General features: G+C 38.7%; 1 protein-coding gene across 9 annotated transcripts in view; it reads left to right on the forward strand.

Moving 5' to 3' along the window:
- Window positions 1–1,543: 1,543 nt before the first annotated feature.
- The window catches only part of UBE2D3 (ubiquitin conjugating enzyme E2 D3), a 57,473-nt gene continuing 32,454 nt past the window's right edge, over window positions 1,544–26,562 (forward strand). For 4 of the 9 annotated variants that reach the window (XM_072624372.1, XM_072624375.1, XM_072624369.1 and 1 more), the window contains exons 1-2: window positions 3,942–4,611; window positions 5,217–5,382. In XM_072624372.1, the coding sequence (XP_072480473.1) occupies window positions 5,359–5,382 (24 nt within the window). In that variant the 5' untranslated portion in view covers window positions 3,942–4,611; window positions 5,217–5,358. Of the gene's footprint in view, window positions 1,663–1,944; window positions 2,036–3,941; window positions 4,670–5,216; window positions 5,383–26,562 lie in introns of those variants that run through there. The other 5 variants (XM_072624373.1, XM_072624371.1, XM_072624370.1 and 2 more) reach the window with 5 other exon arrangements.

Below are 26,562 nucleotides of genomic sequence, written 5' to 3' on the forward strand. Positions count from 1 at the left end.
TTGCCAAACATTTTTACCCATTATGCTCCACAGAAGAATATGAGAATAAGCACCAAATGAATATAATTTAAATTTATAAAACTATGTCCTTTGTACTGTTTTCAATGTTCCCAAACCTAGAAAACAAATGACAAAGTTATAACATCTAAAAATACAAATATATTGTCAACTTAAGTATATGTATTGATCCATGTTAATTAGTCATCCACAAGTAAATTCAAATGCTTTCTCTTAGCCACCATAGCTGCTCAGTACTGGCCAAAAAAGTATCATGTCATCAGCAAGTACAATTTTTTTTGTGTAAATTAAAAATATGACTCATGGTTTCGTAGCACGGCTTAAGGGGTAGAGTCCTGAACTTAGCATCTAAAAGACTTCCCAACTCAGAAAGTTTAATCTTGGTTGGTCCTAAATTCTTCATTGGTAAAGTTCTCTGAGAGGCTTCCAACTCTAAATATAGGATTGTATAGCCCTAAGGAGAACAGTATAACTTCACCAGGGCAAGATTTAAGCCCACTCAAGTCCTCCTGCTTCCATTATCTGTTAGATAGGTATTGCCTCAGACTAAGGCCTGGGAAATTTAGAAGGATCAAGGTCATCCACTGTATTCTGGGCTATTGTCAGTTGCCTTGGCTTCTGTTTTGTCATGGGATTTCCATGACTGGAGGAGAGATCGATACTGATGAGTTGGTGAAACTTTGCCTCAATTAAATCCAATTTAGGAACAAGTCCATCACCCTCATGATGCTGTTGGTCCTCTGAGAATGAAGGACAAACACCACCACCCATTAGACTCTTATAGATTCAGAAGTGTCAAACTCCTGGCCAGGAAAACTCCTAAGCTCCTGTATGGCTGAATCAGGTTAAAATGTAACTGAGAAATGTTCAACAAAATAAATACACAACATGACGTTAACCTGAGGTTTTCTAAGTCACTATCTGACCTTCAGAGATTTGCTTCTATCTGAATTTGACACCTCAATAATCACTTTCAGTATAATAATGTGTCTCAATGAGTTAATATTGAAGTTTAAAAAAAGTCTGTTCAGAGCCCCCATAGAATATTGTGAAAAAAGCACTGAACCTGGAAGACATGGATTTGAGTCCACAAATCAACATTTATTAACTGTATGAATCAGTTTCCTTATCGGTGAAAGGGGAATAATATGTTTACTACCTATTTCACAGGATTGGTCTAAGAAAGGTACTCTTAGTAGAGCAGTCATAGCCTCTGAGCCATCTGCCACTGTCACATACATGCTCTGTAACCCTGAGCAAGTCACTTACCCTCAGAGGTGGTGAACCCTTCCATTGCTAGAGGGAGTTCTTTAGGAGTTACCCCTATCAATAACATCACAGGTTCCGTCCCTATTCCTATTTATTATGAGTCACTGTGAATAAGCTGAGTTTTATGGATGGCTAAATGTTTACCTACATTAGCAACAAAAGTTTTAAAAAATGCTAGCCATTTTTGGATTGAAATCTTTCTAAATGCTTCCTGCTTTTGGTTCTTAGGTATGTATTCTATGCTTCCTTGCCTTTTTAAACAGAGTATACAGAACACAATTTAATCTTTCCATGAAGATGACTCAGCACCAGCATTATGAACATCATTTACTGTGATGCAAGAGTGATGCCATCAGGCCCCAGTGCAGTGTGGAGGTCTGTTTGCACCTACACTAAATGGCCCCAGAAGGGTGTGGTTTTTTTTTTTTAAGTTCTTGTGTCTATATTTTAGTTTTTCTCATTTCTTGATATCTGGCTGTCAGCACACCTTCAGTAGCCCTTCTCCTCCTGTTTAATATGCTGCTTCTGGTCTGACAGTGAAATCGGAAATTAGTTTATCAGACTGATTATTAGACTGCAAGTAAGAGTTAATAAGCTCTGAGTAAAGTTCCCATGGCCTCTCCTGTAAGTATTAGTGAAAGAAGTTCAAGCTTGGATTTTACGACTTTTATTTTGGCTACTCACAGACCTTTGCTGCTTATCTGCTGGTTTTTTGTCTGTGTTCCAGATAGATGAGGTGACCGGATAGGTGAGTTCCAGATAAGTAAGGTTATTATTATAATAGGATGCATCATCTCTATGTTGTATAAGGACTCGTAAAGGTTCTGTGAACCAACTTTTTTCCCTGTAAGTTCACTATGTTTTTTAATGTTAGATTTCTTAATAGTTTAAGACTTAATGTGCCTGAAAAGTGTGAATTCATATCTATGAAACAGTTTACTCATCATATGTCAGTCTTATTCAGCGTACTGAATTTTATACAACTCTCATTCTCATTTTGTCAAGCTATTAAGTTATAATTAACAAGCTACTTTGCCTCTCAAGTCCCATTTTTATATTAAAACAATGAAATCGTAACATATTACTTATGTCAGAGGTAAATTATGAGAAGTACAAAGTTCTTTGGGGACACAATGCCCAAATTTCTAATATAATTAATCCCGTAACTTTAAAATCAGGTTATAAGGGGAGGAACAATGCACTAGTGATCTCACAAAACTGATTGTGGTTCATTCAGAAAACTTAACTTGCTAATATGTAGCAAGGCACTGCAGTATAAAAAAATATTATGTCTCTTATAAGTTCTCTGGACCAAAATCAGCATATACGAGGAATTAAGAACTTTTTTTCTAGTTGTCACAGGTTACTACCAGGGAAAAAAGGTTATCAATGAAGGCCAGTACCTCATGGATACCCATCTGCCATTCATTGATTTAGACTGTAACCTATGCATGCTGTCTCATACTATGTGATTTTCCTCCCTTTTTTCCCATAATTCTTTTACACAGAATTTAACTTAGTTAAAAATTAAGACGTCTCACTCACCTACATAAGAGGAAACAGAAAATTCAACTGAACAAATAATCTTCAAAATCAGTTAGTTAAGGGAGACAAAAAGCAGAATACAGAGTGGAGGAGACAAAGGGGCAGAGGCTAAGGAGAGGGAAGAGGCCCTTCCGAGACCATTAACGTGTATGTGCTAAAAGCCATCGTGTCACCCTGCTGACCCAGACATCCAAGCGGATAATCAACATTTTCAGAGTCTGTCTTTTGACATTGTTTAAAAATATCTTCTGCACTGAGGAACTAGTCTAACTTTCTTTTACAATGCTGAAGTATACCCTTCCAGTTTTTTATCTCCAGCCCCAGCACGGTATCCCGCACATATTACGGTAAACCACCGCCACATTTCTGTAGAAGGGACGGCTAAGGCTTCCTTCCTGGAAAGCGCTTCACTTCCACACCCTTCCCAAGTACAAAACCTTACAGCTTAGGGATGGAGAGAAGAGTTTATTCCAAGCAATACTTACAGACCCACGGTATCGGTTTCTGCCAGGTCTGGGGGGTCGGGGTTGCCTAACTACGTCTAAGTCACCCCTCCCCCCGCTTTGGGTGGCTAGGAAACGCGGAGCCTCCGAGACCGCCGGGAAGTGAGTCCCGACCTCGACCTCTGGCACACTTTGCCCTCAGCAGGACTATGTTCATCTACACGGTTACCAAAAGGCCTCCTACGTTACTCTGCCGGGTTTCGCTCCTTCCAACCCTGGGCGTTTAAATGGAAAAACGAGGAACGGCCTGTCTGAGGGCGTCGAACCCGACTGGTGACCTCGGCCCGGGCCCGCTTCGAGGTGACCCGGGGATCGCCGAACCACCGGCCGGGAGCTGCTCCACGGGGCTCCCGGAGGCTCCGAGGCGCCGCCCTTCCGAACTGTCAAAGGCAGCCGCCATGGCTCTGCGTCCCCGAGAGGAAGCGGCCCTCTCATTGCGCAACCTCCTATCACGCCCCAGCCCCTCCCCTCCGCCCCTCTCTGATTGGACGCTCAACATCACTCCGAGAGGGGCACGCGCCTCGGGGAATTCCATTTCCTCTCTAGGCCGGCCGCGTAATGCTTCCGGCTAGTTCCCGGCGCAGGATTCAGCCCGGTTACCCCGCTAAACTCTCGCGAGAGTTAGGGTACGGGGCAGGGGGGGTGGAGAAAGAACCAAGTGTGTCCATCACGAAAACGACCCCTAACCACTCCCCGCCCCGTAAATGCCAAGCCTCCAGGACGGCCAGCAAGCAACAAGATTCTCGCGAGATTCGGTTTTACCCCCTACCAAACGAGAAGGGGCGTGGGGACCCCGCCGCGGCTGCCTTTACCACCTCCCCCCATGGTCTCCTTCCGGTTCTCGATGCTTCTCTCAGCCTGAGTTTCCCCGCCTCCAGCTGGCTCTCCTCCCACCTCAGCTTAGGACCCGCCTCCGGCCCCCGCCCTCTCTGCCCAACCTCCGATCGGTTTCGTAAGGATTCCGCCTTTTGGGCTAGAAGAAGGGAGAGCGCCCGTAACTGCGGCCCCCAGCCTAGGAGGAGTAGGAAGTGATCCATTCCCTTCCGCCCTTCTCGTCCTCGTCCAGGCCTCGCGACGGCGGCGTTGGCGGACTGATCCGCGGCGGCGGTGAAGGGGCCCGGCGGGGGAGGGGCGGAGCGTGGCAGCTGGCAGTAGTTCCGTCAGCGGACATCTTGTGGCTGTGTCGTGCGCGTGAGCCCCGTAGGGCCGGGGAGGCACCAGCTGCCGCGCGGGGAGGAGGCCGAGGCCGCAGCTTGAGGGAGGCCCCGGCCCCTCTGTACGCGTGGGTGTGGATGACTAGGGGAAGGGGAGGCCGGCCGCCTTGGGCTGGCCGGGTAAGCGGGGAGGTCGGGTGGCTTTGAGCGGCCTGCCAGTTGGGTGGGGTGGGCAGCGGCCGGGAGGGGAGCGCGGGGCCGCAGGGCCCGTCGGCGCGGGAGGCGCGGGGGCGGGGGGCGCTGCGCGCGCCGGGGCCCGGGGCGGCGCGGGCGCGTAGTGCTGATGGTGGCGGTGATGGTGGCGGAGGCGGCGGCGGGGCGGGAGCGCGCGTGCTCGCCCCTGGCCGGCGGAGAGGGCGGCGCGGCCAGCCCCGGCCCCCGCGGAGCCCCCTCGCACCCCCTGGCCACCTTGGCCGGGAGTGGAGACGAGCGGATCCAGGCCCCCCTCCCCCCGCCGCCTCCCTGGGCTCCGGTGACGCCGGCGCGGCCTAGGCCCGGGGCCGGCCCGGACCCAGCTCCCAGCCCCCTCTCGCCTCCGGGAGCTCGGACTCGTGGCCGCCCCTGGCGACCCTGCCTTCGCGGCCTCCCCCGGACCCCGGATCGCGACGGTTTGGGGGGGGCGTCCTGGGGTCCGGGCGAGTGCTGATCGGGTCCGTTTTTGCACAAGGCGCCTGTGTCGGGCGGAGCCGGTGTGAGAAGAGAGATCCCCTCCCCCATCCCTCCCCGCCACCCGGGATAATCAGAGTTTCTGGCCGGACCCTTCTGCCCACCGAGGGAGCGCGGAGCCCAGGCGGAAAGAAGCACGCACCATGGCGCTGAAACGGATTAATAAGGTAAAGCACGCCGCGGCTGCAGGGCGGGGGCCGCCTGGAACCCCCGCCCTGGGCGTCCCGTCTCGGAAGTGGCGTCCCCCGCACGGAGCAGCCCCGAAAGCGCCGCCGGGGGCCGCGTCGTAGCGTGGAGGCCGGGCCGGGGCCCCCCGGGGTGGAGAGAGGCTCCTGGGTGACCTTGGGGGGCGCTCCATGCTGCGGACCCTGATCGAGCCTCCCCCCACCGGCATGAGGTTTGGGGGGGAGGAGCCGAGTGAGTCACCGCGATCTTGTGAGGGTTTTCGGAAAGGGGGGCGCCCCCCTTGGCCTGGGACCCCGGGGTCCCCGGTTTCCCAAGCGGGGCTGGCGGAGGATCAGCCCCGGCCCTCTCCGCTGTTTTCCGGGGCGAGTGCGGTTTTGCCAGTTGTTCCGGAACGACAGTAAATGACTAAGCCGAGCGGCCCCCGAAGCGGAGGGGCCGAGCGAGCCTCGGTCGGGAGGGGAGGCTTTGCTTGTTCTGAACTTCGGGCCCGCATTTTAAGATGGCGGCGGCTTTCCCAGTTCTCGCTTATCTGTCTCTTTGCGCTCTGATGTGACAGACCTGCCCCCGAGGATGGGCAGTTCTAGGCCGCCTCGGTCAGAGGGGGCTGCGAGGCGAGGCCACGGGCTCCGAAATCGAATCTGCCCGAGGGAAATGGCCCTTGGTGGTTTTCCCAGCCGGGGCCTCCTTGCTCTGTTATCCAGGGTTTGGCTCTTACACCGTCCAGGCGGGTGGAGTATTTACAACAAACTGAAAGAAAAAAAGTCTGGCCATGAACTTGTCCTTCCCAGAAATTAGGAACGGAAAGAAGTTAGAGTGAAGAATTTTGATGTAATAATTACTAAAAAGTTTTGTTTGAGAAGCTATCTGAAACCAAAAACTTTAAAAGTGGTTTGAACTAAATCTATGTCATGTCCATTTGTTAGTAAGAATGTTTTTGTACTTTAAAAATTTTCGTTGGATGTGCTTGATGGTATTTTAACATTGCTTTGCTTGGCAAGGCTCGAACTGTTAAAAAGGTGGAGAGGATATGGATTAGTAAATTTACACGACTTTAGTGCAAGTAGATTACTAGTTTCACACTAAAGTCTTGATTGTTGCTTTTAGGTCTTGACTATGCTACTTACTAGCTGTCTGAACTTAAGGCAAATTACTTAACTTCAGTTTCCTCGTTTGTAAATTAAGAGTGAGTTGACCTAGATGATTTCTAAGTTAACTTGCAGCTCTAACGATCTGTAAATCTTAGAAGATTTTTCCTTAACTAATCACTGGTCTAAATATTCCCCCAAACCAGCAGGACTTATTCATCAAACAGGTAGGACTCAGGTGGTTGACCGAGGGAAAGAAGTACTTTAAAGTTCAACTCAAACCTTATCTTCTACCAGAAAGCTTTCGTGATGTCCTTGATCTTATTGCTATTTACGTTGTGTTTATTTTGCATTTTGTTTCTATGTATGTACGTAACATTTTCCCCAATGTGTATATGCATAGTGTTTCCCCCAATGGAATGTGAGCTTGCAGTTAGGGTAAGAGTGATTTTAGTACATACATCTGTAGTAAACGTAGCATAGAGAAGTGCATGTTGATTAGTTTACAATTTGCTGAATTTTCACTAAACTTAGGGTTCTATTCACATGAAGTTGAACATAGAATTTATGAATTCAGATTTGAATGGGACCTTGACAGGCCATCTAGTTCAGGTGTCAAAACTCATGGCCCAAGTGAAGCTCAACTTACATTAAAATGTAACTGGAAAATGTTTTAAAAATATATGTTTTTAAAAGGCAACACAGCATAAATAATGTTAATTTGTTGATTCCTAAGTCAACGTGTGACTGGTAGGGATCTATTTCTATTTGTTTGCCACCACTGATCTAGTCCAAATCCCTTAATTTTACAGGAATGTCCCAGAAAAGTGAAGTAACTTAGTGAAAGTCATACAGGTAGTAAGTGGTAAAGCTAGAACTCAAGTGCTCTGGCTCCAAATAAAATACTCTTGAATACATTTAGAAATGTGGTAGTTTCATAATTTTTTTTCTGGTGACACCAAGCTTCTGTGATGCAAGTATGTTGTTTTTCATTTGAAAAGGCTTAGATTTTATTTTAGTGTGATTCTCTTTGTTTATTGTTCAGTCATTTTTTTCAATCTTGTTCAGCTTTTTGTTATCCCATTTGGAATTTTATTGGCAAAGATACTGGAGTGGTTTGCCATTTTCTTCTTTTACAGATGAGGAAACTGAGGCAAAAAGAGTTAAGTGACTTGGGCACAAAACTAGGAAGTGTCTGAGACCGGATTGGAATTCAAGATGAGTCTTCTTGACTCCAGGCCCTGCACTCTTATCTACTATGCCACCTTGTAAAAAGAAATTCAAAACATAAGGAGAGAGTAATCCTCTCTACCTTTTCCTTATTCTTTATTTTCTTTTTTCAATTATGCCTTTTGTTTTTATGAAAACCTTGGGGGCCCGTATCCATCCCCAATTCGACCCAGTGAATCTTGTCTTATAACAAAGGTAATTCTAAAATCTTAAGATACCCAAGTCTGTAAGTATGAACAATTTTATTAGACTTAGGAAATTTTTAGCATTTCTTCCTGTATGAAGAACTGATGTTAAGGCATTTAGTTACATAGTAATAGCTTTGTTGAGGTGAAGCATGATGTGAAAAAGGGACTTTAAAGAAGGGGAGTTAAAATTAGAAGCTTCTAGGATCATCTGGCTTGCCACTTCCTATTAACCTTTACTTACTAACCTTTACCTGTATGACCTTAGATAAGTAAGTTAACTGCTCTTGGCCTTTTTGCTTATCTGTAAAATGAAGGGACTGATAAGGTTCCTTCCAACTCTTCTTTCTCTAATGCTATAAACCTCTTTGGAACAAACTCCAAAGGAATATTTAAAGAATATGTAGTCATTTTACAGGTCAGGAAATGGAAGCTCAGAGGGTATTAAGTGACTTGCCCAAGATGACACAACTAGTCATTATTAGCAGAGGTGGAACTTAGAAATATAGCTAGTTTCCTCAATCCAGTGCTATTTAGAGTCATACATCATGTTGCCTTAGCCTGGGAGTTTTTCATAGGCTTCTACCTTAAAGTGCTTGTGGTTAGTATTACATAATATTTGCTATAATGACATTTGACCTGTCGGGGAAATTCAATTTTAAATGAGTTCTACTTTCATAGACAACAACAAACCTGATATATGCCAGACATTGTGTTTGTTGGCTACACTTTCCAGATTTCCTTTTCCATACGTAACAGGATTCCAAATGCACACAAAAGATTCTCAAGTGCCTTAGTTTTTTAATACACATCATTGGGATAGTTTTAATTGAATGGTTGATAATTTAGTAATGAATTAGAAAGGCAGCCTCAAAACCAGGAAGACCTGAGTTCTAGTTCCTTTTCTGACAAATGCTTCGCTCTGTTAAATCATTTAACCTCATGGTGCTTCAGGCAGCTAGCTCTTAGGTCCTTTCCATCCTCCACTTAGCTGCAAATTGGTCTTCCAAAAGCAAAGGTCCCCCTGAATTTCCGTACTCTAATGCCTTGCTGTTACCTTCAGGATTGAGTAGAAAGGAAGGGGAAAGATGTAAACATTTATTTAGTATTTGCTAAATACAGTGCTAAGCACTTTTTTTTGATCTTCACAACTACCCTAGGATATAGGAGCTGTTATTTTCCCCATTTTACAGTTGAAACTGAGACATAGAGAGCTTAAGTTACTAATTGGCCCAGGGTTACACAGCTAGTAAGTGTGTTAATCTGGATTTGAACTCAGATCTTCTTGACTCCAGGCTGGATGCTCAATCCACTGGGCCTCCCCCCTCTCCTTTTCTCTTTTTGCCATTCTTTTTTTATCCCCAGTGTCGTAGTAGATACTTGATACTCACTGTTGACTGAGACTATAATTGCCAAATCTTAAATTCTTGTATATGAGTTATTAGAGGCAACCGTGGCATAGCTTATAGATAGCATACCTCAGCTCATACCTCACTAACATAGTGGTTGTGTGATTCTTGGCAAGTCACCTAACTTCACAGCACTTTGTTCTCTAGGAAACAGTTTATATGTTTCAGAAAAAGTACCTGCCTTGGTTAAAGGAATTTCCTTAAACTGGTCCTGTTCTGTCACTGTTCCCTCTTTCCCCATAATACTGCCCTATTAAAGAGGGGAACATTGCTCAGTTTTTTTAATTATTTAAAAAAATGTTTTGCTGAATTTTATGCATTTAGATTTTAAGAATATAAGTACGAAATTGGTTTTAGGAGGTTTTTGCTAAGTGAATCTTTGTGAGTTGGGGCTCTCTTTGCCCTTCAGTTTCTATAGCTGTCAGATGAGAGGGTAGTGCTAAATTTGTATGGTCCTTTTTATTTTAAATACTTGCTTTATAAGAATAATTGATAGATATTATTAAATACACTTTTAACCCTTCACTTTGTTAATGTTAAAGTTTGTATCCTACAGCTGAGCTGTTCCTTCACTCAAAATGTCCTTGTGTAGCTATTTCTACCCCAAATACACTTGTTTGGGGGAGGGGATAATTTCCTTTTGTTTGAAAGCTGTCAATGAGGTTAGCCCTAGTTGAAATTCAAGGTGAATTTGATTTTAGATTAGTGCCATTCAGATAGCAGTGTGAAAACTGGACTGAACTTAGAGTCACAGACCACAGAATTTAGAACTGGAAGAGATCTTAAGAGATCTAGTACAATCCCCTTATTTTAACAAAGAGGTGAAGTGACTTGTCATCTCAAAGTCACACAGGTAGTAGAACCTGGAAATAAGCCCAGATAGGCTGACTCCAAAGCTAACCTGCTTTTTTTCACTCACTTCTTCTGATGATTTGCAACTCTGTTCCTTATTATTGCCTCTGTGACCTTGAAGGTATACTAGCCTATGATCCTCCAATTCCTCTACGCTTGGAGGCAGGGTTTGTTACCCTGTCCCATAATTATCTTAAACATAAGAAAAAAAATGACCTGCTGCCAACCTTCATGCCTTACCAAACCTGGGAAAGATCTGATACCAGCCATTCTTTAACCAAAACTCATTTATACTATTATGGTGTCTTTACACAGAAAGCCCACTTCATTTGAACTTGTAAATCCCTGCTAAATTCAAATTTAGTGTAGTGAGGTGTTTCAGAGATAATCTCTGCCCTTCAGAGAATTTATAATCTAGTAGGGGCATATACAGTATCTTTTACTATTCCCACCTCCACCCAGGCTGTTACCAAGGCCTATTTCACCTTTTCAGTCTCTCTCTAAACCCACTCACTTCTCTCTTCTGCCAGTTACCATTCTGATGCAGGCCTGTATCATCTCCTACCTTAATTACTGCAATAGCTGCTGGGGGGTGGGGGGAGGTGGTTGTGATTGGGATTAGGCTTGCCTCAGGTCTTCCCACTCCAATCCATTCTTCATTCAGCCCCTAAAGTGATTTTCCTTACATACATCTGATCACATCACCACCACCACCTCCGCCCAATAAATTCCAGTGGCTGCTTCTTGCCTCCAGGAGCAAATACAGAATGTCAGAATGGTCTGGTGTTCAAGACTTTGATAACCTATTGTCATCTTCCCCCCTCCCCCCCCCCCCCCCACGTGTTCTTACACCTTACTCTTTGATCCAGTGACACTGGTTTCCTGCCAGTTCTCTGAACAAGACACTCTGTCTCTCAGTTCTGGGTATTCTCTCTAGCTGTCCCCTGTACCTGGAATGCTCTCCTCTCTGACTACAAGTCCCAACTAAAATCAAACCTTCCTAACTTTTTAATTCCAATTTTTTACCTCATTTACTTATTTATCCTATATACAGCTTGCTTTGTATATATTTGTTTTCATGCTGTCTCCTGCCTCTTTTTGTGTCCCAGCCTAACCCCATTGCTTACCGGGGCACATAGTGGGCTCTTAAATGTTTATTGAATTGAATGTTACAATGCAGAATAGAATACAGTCCCGTAAGAGAGACATTTAAAAGATGATGAATTCAAAAGAGGAAGACATTGTTTACATTTGAGATAGAATCAAGTACTTAATATTTTGAGAATAGCATTTAAACTAGGCTTTGAAGGATGAGAAATAAGATGTCCGCATGAAAAGAAAGGGTAGGGGCTACCCTTTCAGTACTCAAACAGAATGGGGAGAGGAATGTATTTGGGGAAGTAGTCCCCATTTAGTTGGAGTATCTGCATGTGACAGCTGCTTTGAAGGCCAATCTAAAGTAGTTTTGTAGGCAATAAAGAGCCAAAGTTATTTACATTATAAGTTGATTTTCTCTGAAGTGGAAAGAATATGGTTAAAGGAATTGGAGACATTTTCAAATAGTGGAGGGGCCAGGGGCTGGTTCTTAGCCTAGGCTTAAGGTGAGCTCTGAGGGAAATCTATTTTAGTGTTACTGTGAAGTTAGGAATGTCTGTCAAGCATCTTCTATTTTTCAAAGAGTTCTGGAACTGACACTACCCATGGATAGATTGGCTAGCTACAGAATGGCATTTCTTAAATCTACAAATGGATGTTGACATTTTCCTTAAGTGGATTTTCAGTTTTGATGAATTCTTCACCTTTCCCCCATCCCCTCCCATATATACCTTAAGTTACGAATTAAATAAGCTTTTGATTTATGACTTCAGCTACTATTGTACATTTAAAACATAATTGTCAGAATATGACTTATTCTCTGACTTCATTAAAGTGTTCATATAAATTTGTTTTTGGGATAACCCTGTCTTTGGTTTTCTATATTTGAAAGTTGTGGAGACCTGGTAAAAATGTAAAAGAAATTAATCATGTACCTAAATATAAAACAAATGCTACACAACTATCTCCGCTGTCTTTTAAGACCCTTCACAGTGTTGCTTCTCCTTTTGTGTTTTGGATATCTTTTTGGAGGTCAGTTGCTGAGCTGCCATTTCATTCTGTTAGTGGGTGGGTGGGTGTGTGATCTTTGGCTCTTGAAATCCGAATAATTCCTATCCTATCCCCACAATTTCTACTTGACTATCTTTCCAGTTTGATTATGGCCACTTCAATTTCATTTTAGTTTAAAATTCCCTTGCGAAAAGTTTGCATCTTAATGTTAAATGAAGTACTGTATGAAAAGTTTTCATACACTTAAATTTAGTACTGACAACTTTTTATATCCTTTTATGCTGTCTCATAGCTAAAATTCATCTAATTCTCATTTTGACTCTGACTTCCGTGGATTTTTTCTTTGGAATTACTTTATACGATGGGAATATGGTTTTTGTCTTCATAGAACAATGGACATTGGTACTAGTTACTATAATAATTGCATTGTTGTAGCTTTGTATAGTTTACAAAGAACTTTCTTCACAACAGCCCAGGAAAGCTTGTTCAACTATTATCTTCATTTTTAGTTGAAAGGAAGGAATTGGGCGAAGCGACTCATCTAAGGTCATAAAAGCTTTTTAGTGGCAGAGTTGAAATTTGAACGTAAATCGAGTGGTTTTTTTCTTGAACTTCATGATAGTACATATGGTAATTTTGTGCCTTTAAAAACATCAGAAAGATACTTTATTATTTTTTAAGTCTTATTGGTAACAAATTCATTTCTCATTAAACCTGTCTTCCTTGAAGACTTCCCTTTTAACAAAGAAAAACAAAAGTGAAACGTACCAACAAAACTACTCTTACAACATATGCAACATTGTTCCCATTTAGTTATCTCTAGAAAGGAAGAACTATGTTTTTTCCTAGCCAAAGATTTGTCATTGTGGCTAATCTGGGTACCGCTGATGCCTTGTCTAGCATTCATATTTCTGATTTTGAACTTAGCTTTTTAAACAAAATTGAAAAAATAAAAGCATATGAAATAATTGCATCTTTGTTTCTAAATGTGTCAGTATAACAGCACTATAGGTAGGAAAATTTCCTTATCAAACTATTTATACTTCTCTAAGACTTAGTTTTTTTATCTGTTAAAAAAGGTGTTTCATGGGACTTTTTAGAGAAAAAAGTCTTCTTAAACTGAAATACTTTTATTAATCATACAGTTAATTCTCAGTGCTGTGTTTTGGTACCTATCACAGGATCCGTGTACTTGGGAGCGCACCTACTTTTTAATTTTATTCAATATTTAGTCTTATTGTAAAAAAAAAATATTTTGTGAGGTGCCTTCTAAAAAGTTAACTACAATAATGAAAATGGCAAACCATAAAGAATTGTTACACAGATTTTTGCATGTGTTTCTTAGACTATGCTAAAAATGTATTGCAAACATGAACTTTATATTAAATATTTGTTCCATTCCCACTCCACCATTCTTTTGGGTTTGAGCAAAATAAACATGTTTTTCTTTAGGTTGAGCTATTGTTTCCACTATATTGACTGAAAATTTAATCTTTCTCTAAATTTAAAGGTTTTCATTAATGATAGAAAACAGTATCATCACGTTAGTTTTAAGGTTGAATATCAATAATACATATTTTTAATGAGTAACTTTTATTACTTACATTTTTTAGTTCTTAAATCATCTTGCTGCCCACTCTCCAAAATGTACCTGTGGAGATAAATGCTTTGCATTTATCTTATCTACTGTACTTTGTAAAAAGCCATCTTCAGAAGTTGTAAGTTTTCCAATTTCTCCCTAAAGATAATCTCTTCCATATTTTATACCAGTTGTTAACGTGGAGTCTGAGTTGGTTGATAGCTGTATTTGCAATTGATTTTCTTTGTAATCAATCCTATGTATTTTACTTTACACTTGTAAAAAAAAAATTACTCTGAGTCCAAGGGTTTTACCAGACTGCCAAAAGAAACCAAAAAGTTCCATGATAAAACAAAGGTTAAGAACTTCATTTTCTTTGGATTCTTCCTCTACCTTTCTGAAGTAACTAAAGCAATGATTTTTCTTTTTATAGACAAGGAAACTGAGATTTAAAGTAAGCATCTTGCCCTCCTAGTACATATAGATCTGTAATTCCAGCTCTGGTCCCTCTGTCTCTAAATGCAGCACTTATTCCATTCATCAACAAATGACATTTATTGCCAAGTCTTTGTTCTGTACATTATTAATTTAAGCGGAGATTTGTGATTTTTTTCTCACAATCCTGCAGGTGCAGATTGCAATGCAACCTCCCCTCTCTTGAATTTTCTTAACGTTGGCCAATGTCCTTTTATAAATCCTCTAAGTTTGCATGTGGCTCTAGAACCTTTTTCCTGCCTTACTACATGATGGACATGACTCCTGGTTTTTAGTATTTATTCATAATTGTTTTGTTAAACATAAGGTGTGTAGCTACTAATTTTAAAATCATTTTAACATAGTAAAGATTAAAAGTTTAAATTGATTTGTTCCTAAGTTGTCTAGGAACTATAAAGATTTGAGACTAAGTGACTATCTACATAGATGATTTTAAAAGGAAAATTTTATTGTTTGTAAAAGCTAACTTCCCTTACCCATTATATCTAATTGCAAAGAACTTATTTATTTTAGGTGTCTCACCTATAATTAAACAGGAAGTTTCTGTTTATCTTCTTAGTGATATGAAATGAGAGAAGTACAGTTCCATCTTGTGAGTCTTTTTTTTTTTTTTAATGTTTAACAATCACTGCCATACAATTGAGATTTTATCCCCCCCACACCTACCCCCCACTACCCCCTTCCCTCCCCACGACTGCATACAATTCTGTATAGGTTCTACATATACTGTCCTATTGAGTGTATTTTCACTATAGTCATGCTATGTAGTCAGACTAAAATAAATGAAAGAAATCATATAACAAATCAAAACATGATACACAAACACATACACATACACAAACATGATCTGCTACATTTTGCGAATGACTTCCATATTTCTTTCTCTGAGTGTGGAAGGCATTTTGCCTTGAGAACCACCATTGGGATTTTTTTTTTTTTAATAAGAAGTTCTTGCGTTATTACAAAATTCCAAGTCTACCAGAAAAAACTCTTCGCACACTGTGGTCGTTGCTGTGCACAAAGTTCTCCTGGTTCTGCTCCTTTCACTCAGCATCAGGTCATATAAGTCCTTCCAGGCCTCTCTGAAGTCTTCTTGTTCATCATTTCTTATGGCACAATAGTACTCCATTACATTCATATACCATAATTTATTCAGCCATTCCCCAATTGATGGACATCCCCTTGACTTCCAGTTTTTGGCAACTACAAAGAGTGCTGCTATAAATATTTTTGTACATTTGGGACCCTTTCCCATTTTTATGATCTCTTGGGGATACAGTCCTAGTAGCGATATTGCTGGGTCAAAGGGTATGCACATTTTTGTAGCCCTTTGGGCATAGTTCCAAATTGCTCTCCAGAATGATTGGATGTGCTCGCAGCTCCACCAACAATGAATTAGTGTTCCAACTCTCCCACATCCTCTCCAGCATTTATCATTTTCTTGTTCTGTCATGTTTGCCAATCTTATAGGTGTGATGTGGTATCTCAGAGTTGTTTTGATTTGCATCTCTCTAATCAGTAGTGATTTAGAGCATTTTTTCATATGATTATAGATAGCTTTAATTTCTTCCTCTGAAAATTGCCTGTTCATATCCTTTGACCATTTATCAATTGGGGAATGACTTGTTTGATTATACATTTGAGTCAGTTCTCTATATATTCTAGAAATGAGGCCTTTATCCCCGAGCTTAGCTGTAAAAATTCTTTCCCAATTTACTATATCCCTCTGGATTTTGGTTGCATTGGATTTGGTTGTGCAAAAACTTCTCAGTTTAATGTAATCAAAGTTACCCATTTTGCATTTCATAATGCTTTCTATCTCTCCTTTAGTAAAAAAATTCTTCCGTTCTCCATAGATCTGATAAATACACTATTCCTTGCTTCTCCAGTGTATTCATGGTATCAATCTTTATACCTAAATCATGTACCCATTTGGACTTTATTCTTGTGTACGGTGTCAGGTATGGGTCTATGCCTAATTTCCGCCACACTGTTATCCAGTTTTCCCAGCAATTTTTGTCAAACAAGGAGTTCTTATCCCAGAAGCTGGGGTTTGTGAGTCTTGAAGATAAAAGTTTTCAAGCTTGCTTAGGAGTTAAAAAAATCATTACTAATTTTGTGTTAATGCCAGTGTACAATGACCAAAGAGTAAATATAAACCTTAGTTCTTAACAAATTTTTCTCAGTGTTTTCTCAGCTTTATCAATTAATGCTTCAAACTAGAGTTTAAAATGGGAATTAGTAAAACTTTCCAGAACAGAATTGTATCACTTTGAATTATTGTGGAGCTCCATAATTTTTATTAAGGACTTAATCTTTCCCTTCTCTTCAAAGATTTAATTAATGACTCTTCGGCAAAGTATTTCTGCAGTGGAAGCAGTAATTGTCTTTTTTGTCAGCCATTACCCTCTAATTTTAATGTCCTGTTTAGATATTTCATAAGACCCAAACTGTTAAATCTTGTAAATCTTGCTCATCACTTTGGATTAAAGTGACTTTTCTTTTTTTATGTTACTACATAGCATTTGGCATCTAGATGGCACAGTAGATAGAATGCCAGACTTGCAGTCAGGAAAGCAACATTCAAATACTGCATCAGACACAATTCTGTGATTCTGGGCAAGTAGATTCTTTCCGATTCTTCAGTTTCCTAGTCTGTAAAATGGAGGGAGGTATGGATGATCTCTAGCCATGATTTTTTAGTTAGACAGTTAGGTACAGTCTTGAATATGTGAAGCGATTATTTAATTATTAAAAATTTTTATTTTAAATAAATAAGTATTTTATACTTTAAATTTTAAATAAATAAATAAATTTATTTGCACTAGATTAAATTGTGTAAGCTCATATATATAGTGTATGTATATGTATGTATGTGTATAAATACATATATATGCACACACATACATAAAAGGTGTGATCTTTATTGTCATTCTTATACTGTCCTCCCTTTCTCCAGTGGTGCCTAGGTTTTAGCGTTATGTGTTTAGCAAATATTTATTTTGATTTGGTTATTTTTCCTGTAGTATTTTTTTGTCATTGTCTAGAGGCATTGGAAACTCAGACCTGGCCTTGGAGCTAGGAAGCCTGAAGTTCGTCTGCCTCCCAGCACTAGTAGTTGTTTAATGATTCACTCATTCTTTCAGTGCTTTAGTCAATTCTCTTAAGACTCTTTCTTCTATAGAAAGTACCAATTGGTAGTGTTTCCTTGTAGTTCCCTGAATCAATGAAATCACCAGAATCTCTATTCTATGCTATTACCATATGTCATTGTAAGTTTTAAAATTGTAACATTTCATAGAAAGTCAATCTTGGAAGGGTCCTTTGAGACCAAAAGTTCAACCAGTAGAGAATCCCCTGATTTGTTTGTGGGGTTTTTTTGTTTTTGTTTTTGTTTTGTTTTAAATAATTTTTGATCTCTGTGCCTTTTCACTCTTGTTGAGACTAGTTTGTTTCCCTTGGTCAGTAAAAAAGAGCAGTCTGGAACTTGACTCCATTAAAACTAGTATCAGTTTAAAGTATAGTTTTAAAATAAGTGCAAATGCACAACATATCTGACTGCTTACTGTTTCAGGGAGGGGAAGAGGGAAGCAGGAATTGAATTTGGAACTCAAAACTTTTAAATAAAAATGTTTTATAAACTCCACAGAGTTTTATTTGCCACATGCATTTTTCTCCCTCACTCTGCAAGTCTATACTTGCCTGTACTGCCTATACTCTTTGGTTGATGTAATGTAATGTTCCTTTTCTCCCCACACCTGGGGTGGCCAACAGAAGATGAAGTGCTCCAGTAGAGGTGTCTAACCTGCTTGCCTAGCAGGCAAAAGTCCAGAGCTGGGTCTGAGCCAGATTAAATTGTTATTGGGACGTATTTAAGAAAAATAAAAATGCAATGTAATGTAGATAATGTTAGTTTGTGGGTTTTTTAAAATCAATGTGTAGCTCACCAGGGATTCGTTTCTATTTGAATTTGACACAAGTAATTTAGAAGAAGGCTAACAGACTGGAGATGAGGTTTGACTGGAAATTAACTGGCCCATCTTGGGATCAAGTCAATTACATTAACAGCCTGACCAGTGTATGGGTTTACTGACTAGCTGTAGTGTAGAATAGTAGGATCTGGATAAATCTGACTTACTTAAGAAGACAGTGAAGTACTAGCTGCTATGTAGATAACCTCAGTGGCCTGGGGTTCTCCAGAAACCACTTTTGATAGTTGTCTTAAAATTGGCTTCATCAGTTTATGCCTGACCTCTAATATTTCCTGCTTCTGAAGTTTGTCTCCTTTGTTAAAACCATTAAATCATTGGCATTAACAAATTTAACTGCAGCCAATTAATTTTTCTGAAATTGGTTATCTTAGATTTTTATGATGCTCATTTAAGAGATATTTAAATGTCTTTTTTCCCTAATTTTGTGGATGTTGTTTCCTTATTTACAAAATAATATAATGACTTTTTTAACCTTAAACAGACCCCCTCCTACTCCATCCCTCAAGTACATTTTGTACATGATTACTTGACTTCTTCCTGCATCTGGAACCTGACCACTGACGTTTTTTTCATGTGCCCACCTCACTGGAAGAAGGGAAAAGAGCAGAGAAGAAAACAAAACATCGCAAAAAATTAAATTAAGTGACACTTGTACCTAAAACAAAAAGCAAGTTTTCCATTGGTGTTTTATACTTAATTCAAAATTCTCCTGCACCTAAAAGTTGCTTTTTCGTTGTGACTTATAATTGTTGGTGGCCTTTTGCCATACCCTGTTTAAATATGAACCTCCCTTTCTGTATCTCGTTCACCTTCCTTTCACCTTGTTTAACTTTCCCTACTATTGGCTACTGATAGGCAAAGAAACAATATTAGAAAAATGATAATAAAAGGGAAAGACTGAGTCTGTAATATTAGAAGTGTGAAGATTTGCCCCACAATATGCTTTTACTTTTTTTTAATGGTAATTTTGTTTAGAATATTTCTTAGTGTTGCTCTTTGGATTTAAGATGCCCTTTCAGAAATGGAAATTTGTGTAAGGCTAATTTTAAATTTGGGGCCAGCATGTAGTGGTAAAATTGTTTGAAGAGTTGGCTTTGTAAGTCAGAAAGATCTGAGTTCATGGCCTCTATATGCCACATAATCGCCTATGTGGTCCTAGGCAAAGTCATTATTTAGTGTCTCTGTGCTCCTGACAATTCTCCAAGAGTTATGTATATAAGTTTCAGAGAAGAAGAAACTCCATGTGTCAATGAGTGTATTTTTCAGATGGTGTGACACATTTATAAAGACTTTTTTAAAAAATAAATTTTATTTTTGAATGAAGAACAGCTCTCTCCCTCTTTCTCTTTCTCTTCTCCTCACTATCCATTGAAAAAGCAAGAAAACAAAGCCTCTGCTACAAACATGTACGGTCAAGCAAAACATTTTCATGTTGACCATGTCTGAAAAGGGCATCTGGGAGACTTTCCTGAAGGGAGGAGAGGGTAGAGGCTTGAAAATATAGGTGAGCTCAGTAGCTGAATTGACTTGCACCTACCTTCCCCCAAGGGAATAACGTTAAAGGGTGTGTAAAGGGTCCCTGGTGGGACCATTTTTATAAATTACTTTTAAAAAATTTCACTTTTTTCTTTAAATTAATCTTTATTCTTCATTGCTGTGTAAATTAAAATACTTAAGCTTGGTCTTAAAGAAGAGAGGAGATACTTTCATCTCTCTTTGCAAAGCTGGGGGGGGCTTGCATATTTTCCATATATTGTCAGACTTGGCATCTTACTTTTGCTGAACTTGTAAAATAAAATTCTTTTGTTAAAAGAGCTTTCTAAAGAGAGGAGGGTAATGTGGAAATAAAGGTGATAATGATGGCTAAACATCAATAAAACATTTAAATTCTCTCTTTTGTTTTTACATCATCTCTATTTCCCATAGAATCTACCCCTCTAACCCAAAACATCACCAAAGTCTAATGTAATATTTTGCTCCAATTGCCTTGGTAAAGAAGGGGAGGGGTAGGTAATAGGTTTCATTTTTAGTTGTTACATATGTAGCTTTTTAAAGGAGTGATAGGTTAACTACAGGTTCTTCAGAAAATGGAATCATTTTAATATTTTGTTCAATAGTGTCAGTTATTGTAGACATATGTCCTCATTAGGCAGTGCAGTTAAATGTGATTTGTGTTTCGAGCAGAATATTTATTTTAGAGTTTTAGTTCTTGTTGTAGTAGATGGTTTCATCTAGGCTGACATGAGAAAGTTAAATAGTTGTTTCTGTTGTTGAATTTTACAAATGACTTATACTAGTTACCAGTGTCTTAAGAAATAAGCTAAAGGCACATGCTTTGAATGATTTAGTTGTGAAATGTAGTTGGTATTATGGAAAAATGACAGTGTATTTGGAGGTTGATTCTGGTACTAAGTTAAAAATTTTGACAAGAAAAATAGTTTACTTGTTGGAACCCTCTTGTCATAAGGTATATTTATATTGGCAGTTACATAACTTGAAGTTTTGAAGTTCTCCACACTCCATGATGTTTTTAATGTATCTTTAAAATGTTCAAAGATATCTCATTTTTTAAACCCTAAAACTTAAAAAAAATTATTGATATTTTTTTCTTAAATCCATTCCAACAATTTATACTAGAGAAGGTGTATCATAGATCATAATTAAGGTGATATAAAGGTTGGATTTATTATTTGAAAATTTTATTTCATTCTTATCTGTAATTCCCACTGAATCCATCTCCCCAAACCCTTCCACCAAGAGAGTTGGTTTGAACTTAGCCCCTTCACATCAGTGCAAGGACCTAAAACATTTCCAAAGGGGACTCATGATGCAAAATGCCATCTACATCCAGAGAAAGAACTATGGAGTTGGAATGCAGAATGAAGCAGATTATTTTCTCCTTTGTTATGTTTTGTTTTTCTTACGGTTTCTCCCATTCGTTGTAATTTTTCTACGCAACATAACTAATGTGAAAATGTGTTTAAATAGGAATATATGTGTTGGAACTTGTGGAAGTGATCATTTAAAACGGAAAACAAATTAATAAATTAAAAAAAATAAAGGGCCCCCCCAAAAAAAGTGGGGGAAGAAGAAAAAGAGTTAGTTTGAGATTTAGAGATCATCTAGTCCAGGATTTCTTAAACTTTTTCCACTCATGACCCTTTTATGCGATTATGCCACTGTGGATTGGTTCCTTGGTGTTGCATAGCCTGAGGGCATGCTCAGTGCAAAGCCATTTGTGTTTAGAGCCAAGTTAGGAGATGCTCAAAACACAGCATGGTAAAGTGCTGCCAGAAACACCTCTTGATTCATTACTCAATTTATTTTGACTTAATTTTTGGTCGTGTTTCAGAAACCTAATTTTATTTTTGCCAAATTTTTTGTGACCCCAAGGTCACAGTGAGAAACTTTTAAAAATCAAGTAGGTTATGAATAAAGTTATCACTTCCCTCTTACCAAAACTGTAAAAATAATATTTAGTGCTTTAGCATTATCAGCCTTCCAAATTGAAGAATGTAGCTTGTTTTTGGCATCACATGCCATTTTAAAAGTATGATTGGTTGCAATGTCTCTATCACTTTGTTTAACCCAAAGTTCTAATTTAGACCTTGAGTTTCTTGTCTGCACATCTGAAGTTGGGACAGAATTGTTTATAGAATGCAAATTCATGGTATATAATCTAGTGACTTTGTATCAGTTTTGTGACAGTGAAAGAATTTAGGGAATTCCTGTAAAGTTGATAGTCTTAAGTTATCTAGCTCTACGGTAATTGTGTTAATGTTAAGCTTTTGATTTTTCTGGTGAACTTTCTTCACTGGCTTGAAGCTCCTATAGAAAATAATTTCCTTACTGAAGTAACTTTGGTGTTCAGAACTTGTTACATCCACAAGGGCCCTTTCAGGTGACCCTTCTGTGTTGTATTGCTAGTGGTACATGACTTTTTGTCTTAATTTCAATATCCCTTTTCACCATTTAAAAAAAAAATTGACAAATCTCTTAAAATAAATTGCATGTAATTTTAATTAAAAAGCCAGTTATTGAATAAATGACTCTCCTTCACCCCTCTAACTTAGCATTTTGAAAAAGTGATCTCATCATCACTGGCCCCATTGGTTGCCTTCGCAATCACGTATCCGTACTTGTTCATTATATGCAGCTCACATCCATGTCCTATAAATCTATCCGCTGCAGGGACTTGTAGTCCTCTTGATTTTATAAGGATACCTGTAGAGCACAGGTTCTCTTTTAGGTATCCCTTGTACTACATAACTAGCTCGCTTTTTATGATAATACATTTCTCTTACATTACACTTCAGCTCAGCTCTTCATTTGTAGTATGTTGCAACCAACTGAAGCCTACTGTAGCTAACACACAAATTTGAATTCTGGTGGCGTAAGATTATCAAAAGAATATTAGAATTTTAAAACATCGATCTTGGTTTCAGGGAGAAGCTTGGTTATTAAAAGCACTATACAGCATACCAAGAACAATCATGCATGGTAAATGTACACACACATACACACATACACACATACACACACACACTCACTCACTCTCTCACTCACTCACTCACTCTAGGTTGTCCAGCCAACTGTGTTTCTCCAAGTCTGGATCTATAATGTTGGTTATGTATCTTGGTGAACATTTAGGCTTGATTCTTTTGGGTGATTATGGAACTAACTTAGTAGGCTACATTGTTCTAGGATTTAATGGAATTAATACAGTGTCATCTATACTCAAGAACATATGAAGGGGATATGACAAGATAACCCCACTTGACTCCTTGGCAGAGGTGGGAGATCTAGGGAGATCTAGGGGTGGTGTGGTAGCTGAGACTATTTGATTAATATTGTTTAAGCTTACTTAGAAAATAGTTGTAATCTGGTGTTGTCTGTTCTTCTGTCAACTTCCCAGTTTTTAGCAGCAGTAACTTTTCAAAATAGGTCAAGTTGAAATTATCTCAATTGTATTGCATGTTTTTATGTTTAAATGTGATTTTGATTATTATCTCTCACATTTGAGATAGTTAATTCAGAAAACAAACTCCCATATTTGTAACTAGATATTTCTTTTAGTAGTTTCTTTTGGCATAACCAGGTTTTTTTGTGGAATATTGTTTGGTACTGGACATTCCTAGTACTTGTGAGCTGTCTGTACAAGCCATTGACCTTTAATTTCTTACTCCAGGATCATCTTTGCCAACATTTTTCACCATTTCCCTTATGCCCACCTTCACTTGGATTCCCTGAGTGTTAAAAATGTATACGGATTTGTTTTTTGAGGGTCTTAAGGATTCATGTAACAGTACAGCCTTCTCTTATTTACTGAACTGTAAGACCATGTACTTTAACATATTAGCTTCAAGGGTGTTCATTGTGATTACTGATTTTTTTTAATAGTTGAAGTTGTGGTATGTATAGTCTTCAATTTCATTACTTCCCTATAGTTTTTTCATAAGAATATTTAATTCTATGGGCAATGTAGAACTTTAGTCTCCTGGGGAATATCCTACAATGATGCTATTTCTGTGTTTAATTTCTAGGAGTAAATTGAATTTGAAATGACACAGTATTCCCCTGAATTAACAATAATGGCTGTTATTACTTCCTGAAGTTCACATTCATGAATTCAGTACAAAAGGTACTATAGTTGTGGCTGTGAGACATATCTAGAATTGCCAGCTCTGTGTGATCTTTTGTTTGTATATGTGGCATGATAAATTAATGAAAATTCATGCAGATAGAGAATTTTTAAATGTTAAAAATAAAAGTTGTCTCACTCTTGTCACATTTTGTATCTAGTAACCAGTTATTCTGAAGAAATGATTTCTTGAACCATATCCCACACGACCTTATGACTCTAACTGTAATAATAAAGTTTTGTGAAATGTGCCCCAAGGTGATTTTATTACCAGCCAGAAGTAAATGTATACTATATTAGCAGCATGTGAGGTTATTAAATTCTGAGTAGCACCTTCTACTTATGAGCATCACCCTACCTGTGAGGAAAAGAAAATTTGTTTTAACATTGGGTGTTAGGTTTTTTTCAGATGATTAGAGAATGATTTAATTCTTTAAAAAGTAATTTTTGATTGCTACTAGGAAGCCAGCACTTCTCCTAAAGTCTTATTCTTTATTCCCTCCTTTTGACTTGGTAATGTTTTTTAGCTTTCTGTAAGGTCCCTGTCATTGGCATGGCAGATCCTCTCAGGATTCGAATACAAATGGACATTAATAGATTGCACTTGCCTGTCTGAAAGGCAAATTTAGCCACATGTAAAGGGGCTGGCCATTATTTCAGATGAACTTTTTTGGTCACAGAAACTTCAGAAGTAGCCTATTGTGGAAGATTTTTTTTTTAGTTGAGGTCATACTTATACTAACAAATAACAAGTTTTTAAAGGAATATTTGAAGTAAAGAGTCAAACGAGAGTCATTATATATCTAGATCTTTCTACATATTTTATACATATAAAAGATTTTGCAGTTTTTTTCCTTTCCCTATTTTGAGAGTACATATAGTGGTTGACCTTTGACCCATTTGTTCAGGATCCCAAAATGAAGCTTTATAAAAAAAAATTTCAATAAACTAATGTTACAATAATTATAACTTATATAACCCAGAGCTGAGTCACTGAAGTGGCTGTTGGTTCTTTAAAGAAAACCATTCTGCTGTGTTTATAATTTCCTCCCCCCAAATGTTTAATGGAAAGGTGGATTTTGAGAGAGGCACTGAGTTTTCTTTTCTGTAGTAACCCACATTAATCTCTCTCTTCTGAGTGCATATAGTAGTATTCTTTTCCTACCCACCTCTCCTTTGACCACTTCTCTGATGACAGGATACTCTAGGGAGGGTAATGGATTTAAAGCCCCAAATTAGCTTTAAATCTCTTAGACCTGTTATAGTTATGTCCATTTGGGCACACTACTTATATACTCTTGGGAGTTGAGGATTAGATGATAATCTGTGGTCCCGTACAGCTCTCAAAATCCTGTGATTTCATCTAGTACTTTTGAAATAAGGTAATGTTATATCTTTCACAGATTGAAATGCTGTGCCTTGCATATAGTGGGAATTCAGTTGTGTTGATTGGTATTAACTCACTAATAAAGACTACTGTATTATTTATTTTCTAACTATTAGGAGTATAATCAGTATTTTTTAAAAGAGGTGTATGCTATATTACTATAACTTTCTAAGCTATTTGTCTTATTAAATTTTAATTGAACTGAACAAAAAAAAGGTGAAAAAAGCCCCAAACGATGACCTTCAGGTTCTTAAATCTGAACAGTGACATTTATTTGGTCTAGATCACCTTCTACTTATATCTTCTGTGGCCTTGTAAAATAGCTTTCCCCATTTAAAAGTAGTTGTACTCAAAATGAATGTACCAATTCTGCAATTGTTGTTTTTTGTTTTACATTGTATGCGCTTTTTCATATTTTAAATTCTTTATAATATTTTATTCCATTCAGTAGATGTCGGTTTAATTTGGCCTACTACTCAGTAATTGGAAAACCAGCAGTGCTTTTATATATTCATACAGGTCCTAGGTCAAGAAAAGTATTAGCAGTTTTGTTACTACTCCTATAGTATGTTGCCAGGTTATTGTCCAAAAGTGTATATTCAGCTACATCTCTCTTCAAGAATAAGTGAATTTGTATAAAGTTAATTGTTTTTCCTTATTTTATGATCTATAGAAGAAGGTAGGAAAGTACACTGACCATTGAGGGTCCTGGCTTTTGTTGAAACTGCCATGGGAAGACATTGAACACATTATTTTAATTTTACCTCTTACTGCATCATAGTTATTGGGGGAATGCATTTATGTGCGCTACATTTTTTGTTAAAATTGTAAGTTGCTGGAGAGTTAGTTTTATACATGTTCTTAAAAAGATTTTAGTATCAGGAAAACAAATTCATTGCGTTCTAAAACAAGTATCCTTTTTTATGTTAGTAAATTTTGGGATACATGTACTCCCAAATATGAATGGTTGCTGTCACTTCATTTAAAAAACTAGGAAACATAGAGAAGCACAAGTACAAGACAAATTAGTATTCAAGGCAAAATTTGAACTTAATAAGTAAGATTAATAAAATAAATGAGTGACTTTTAAAGAGTGAAATTTAAGGGTAAATTAGCCTAGGGCCTATGAGCTTGGCTTTTTAAAATTGATGATTGTATTTTGAGATAATCAGTTTCCTTTTTATTCCATGTGTTTTATTT

This window comes from Notamacropus eugenii, chromosome 7, assembly GCF_028372415.1.
Source record: "Notamacropus eugenii isolate mMacEug1 chromosome 7, mMacEug1.pri_v2, whole genome shotgun sequence".
Classification (NCBI taxonomy): Eukaryota; Metazoa; Chordata; class Mammalia; order Diprotodontia; family Macropodidae; genus Notamacropus; species Notamacropus eugenii.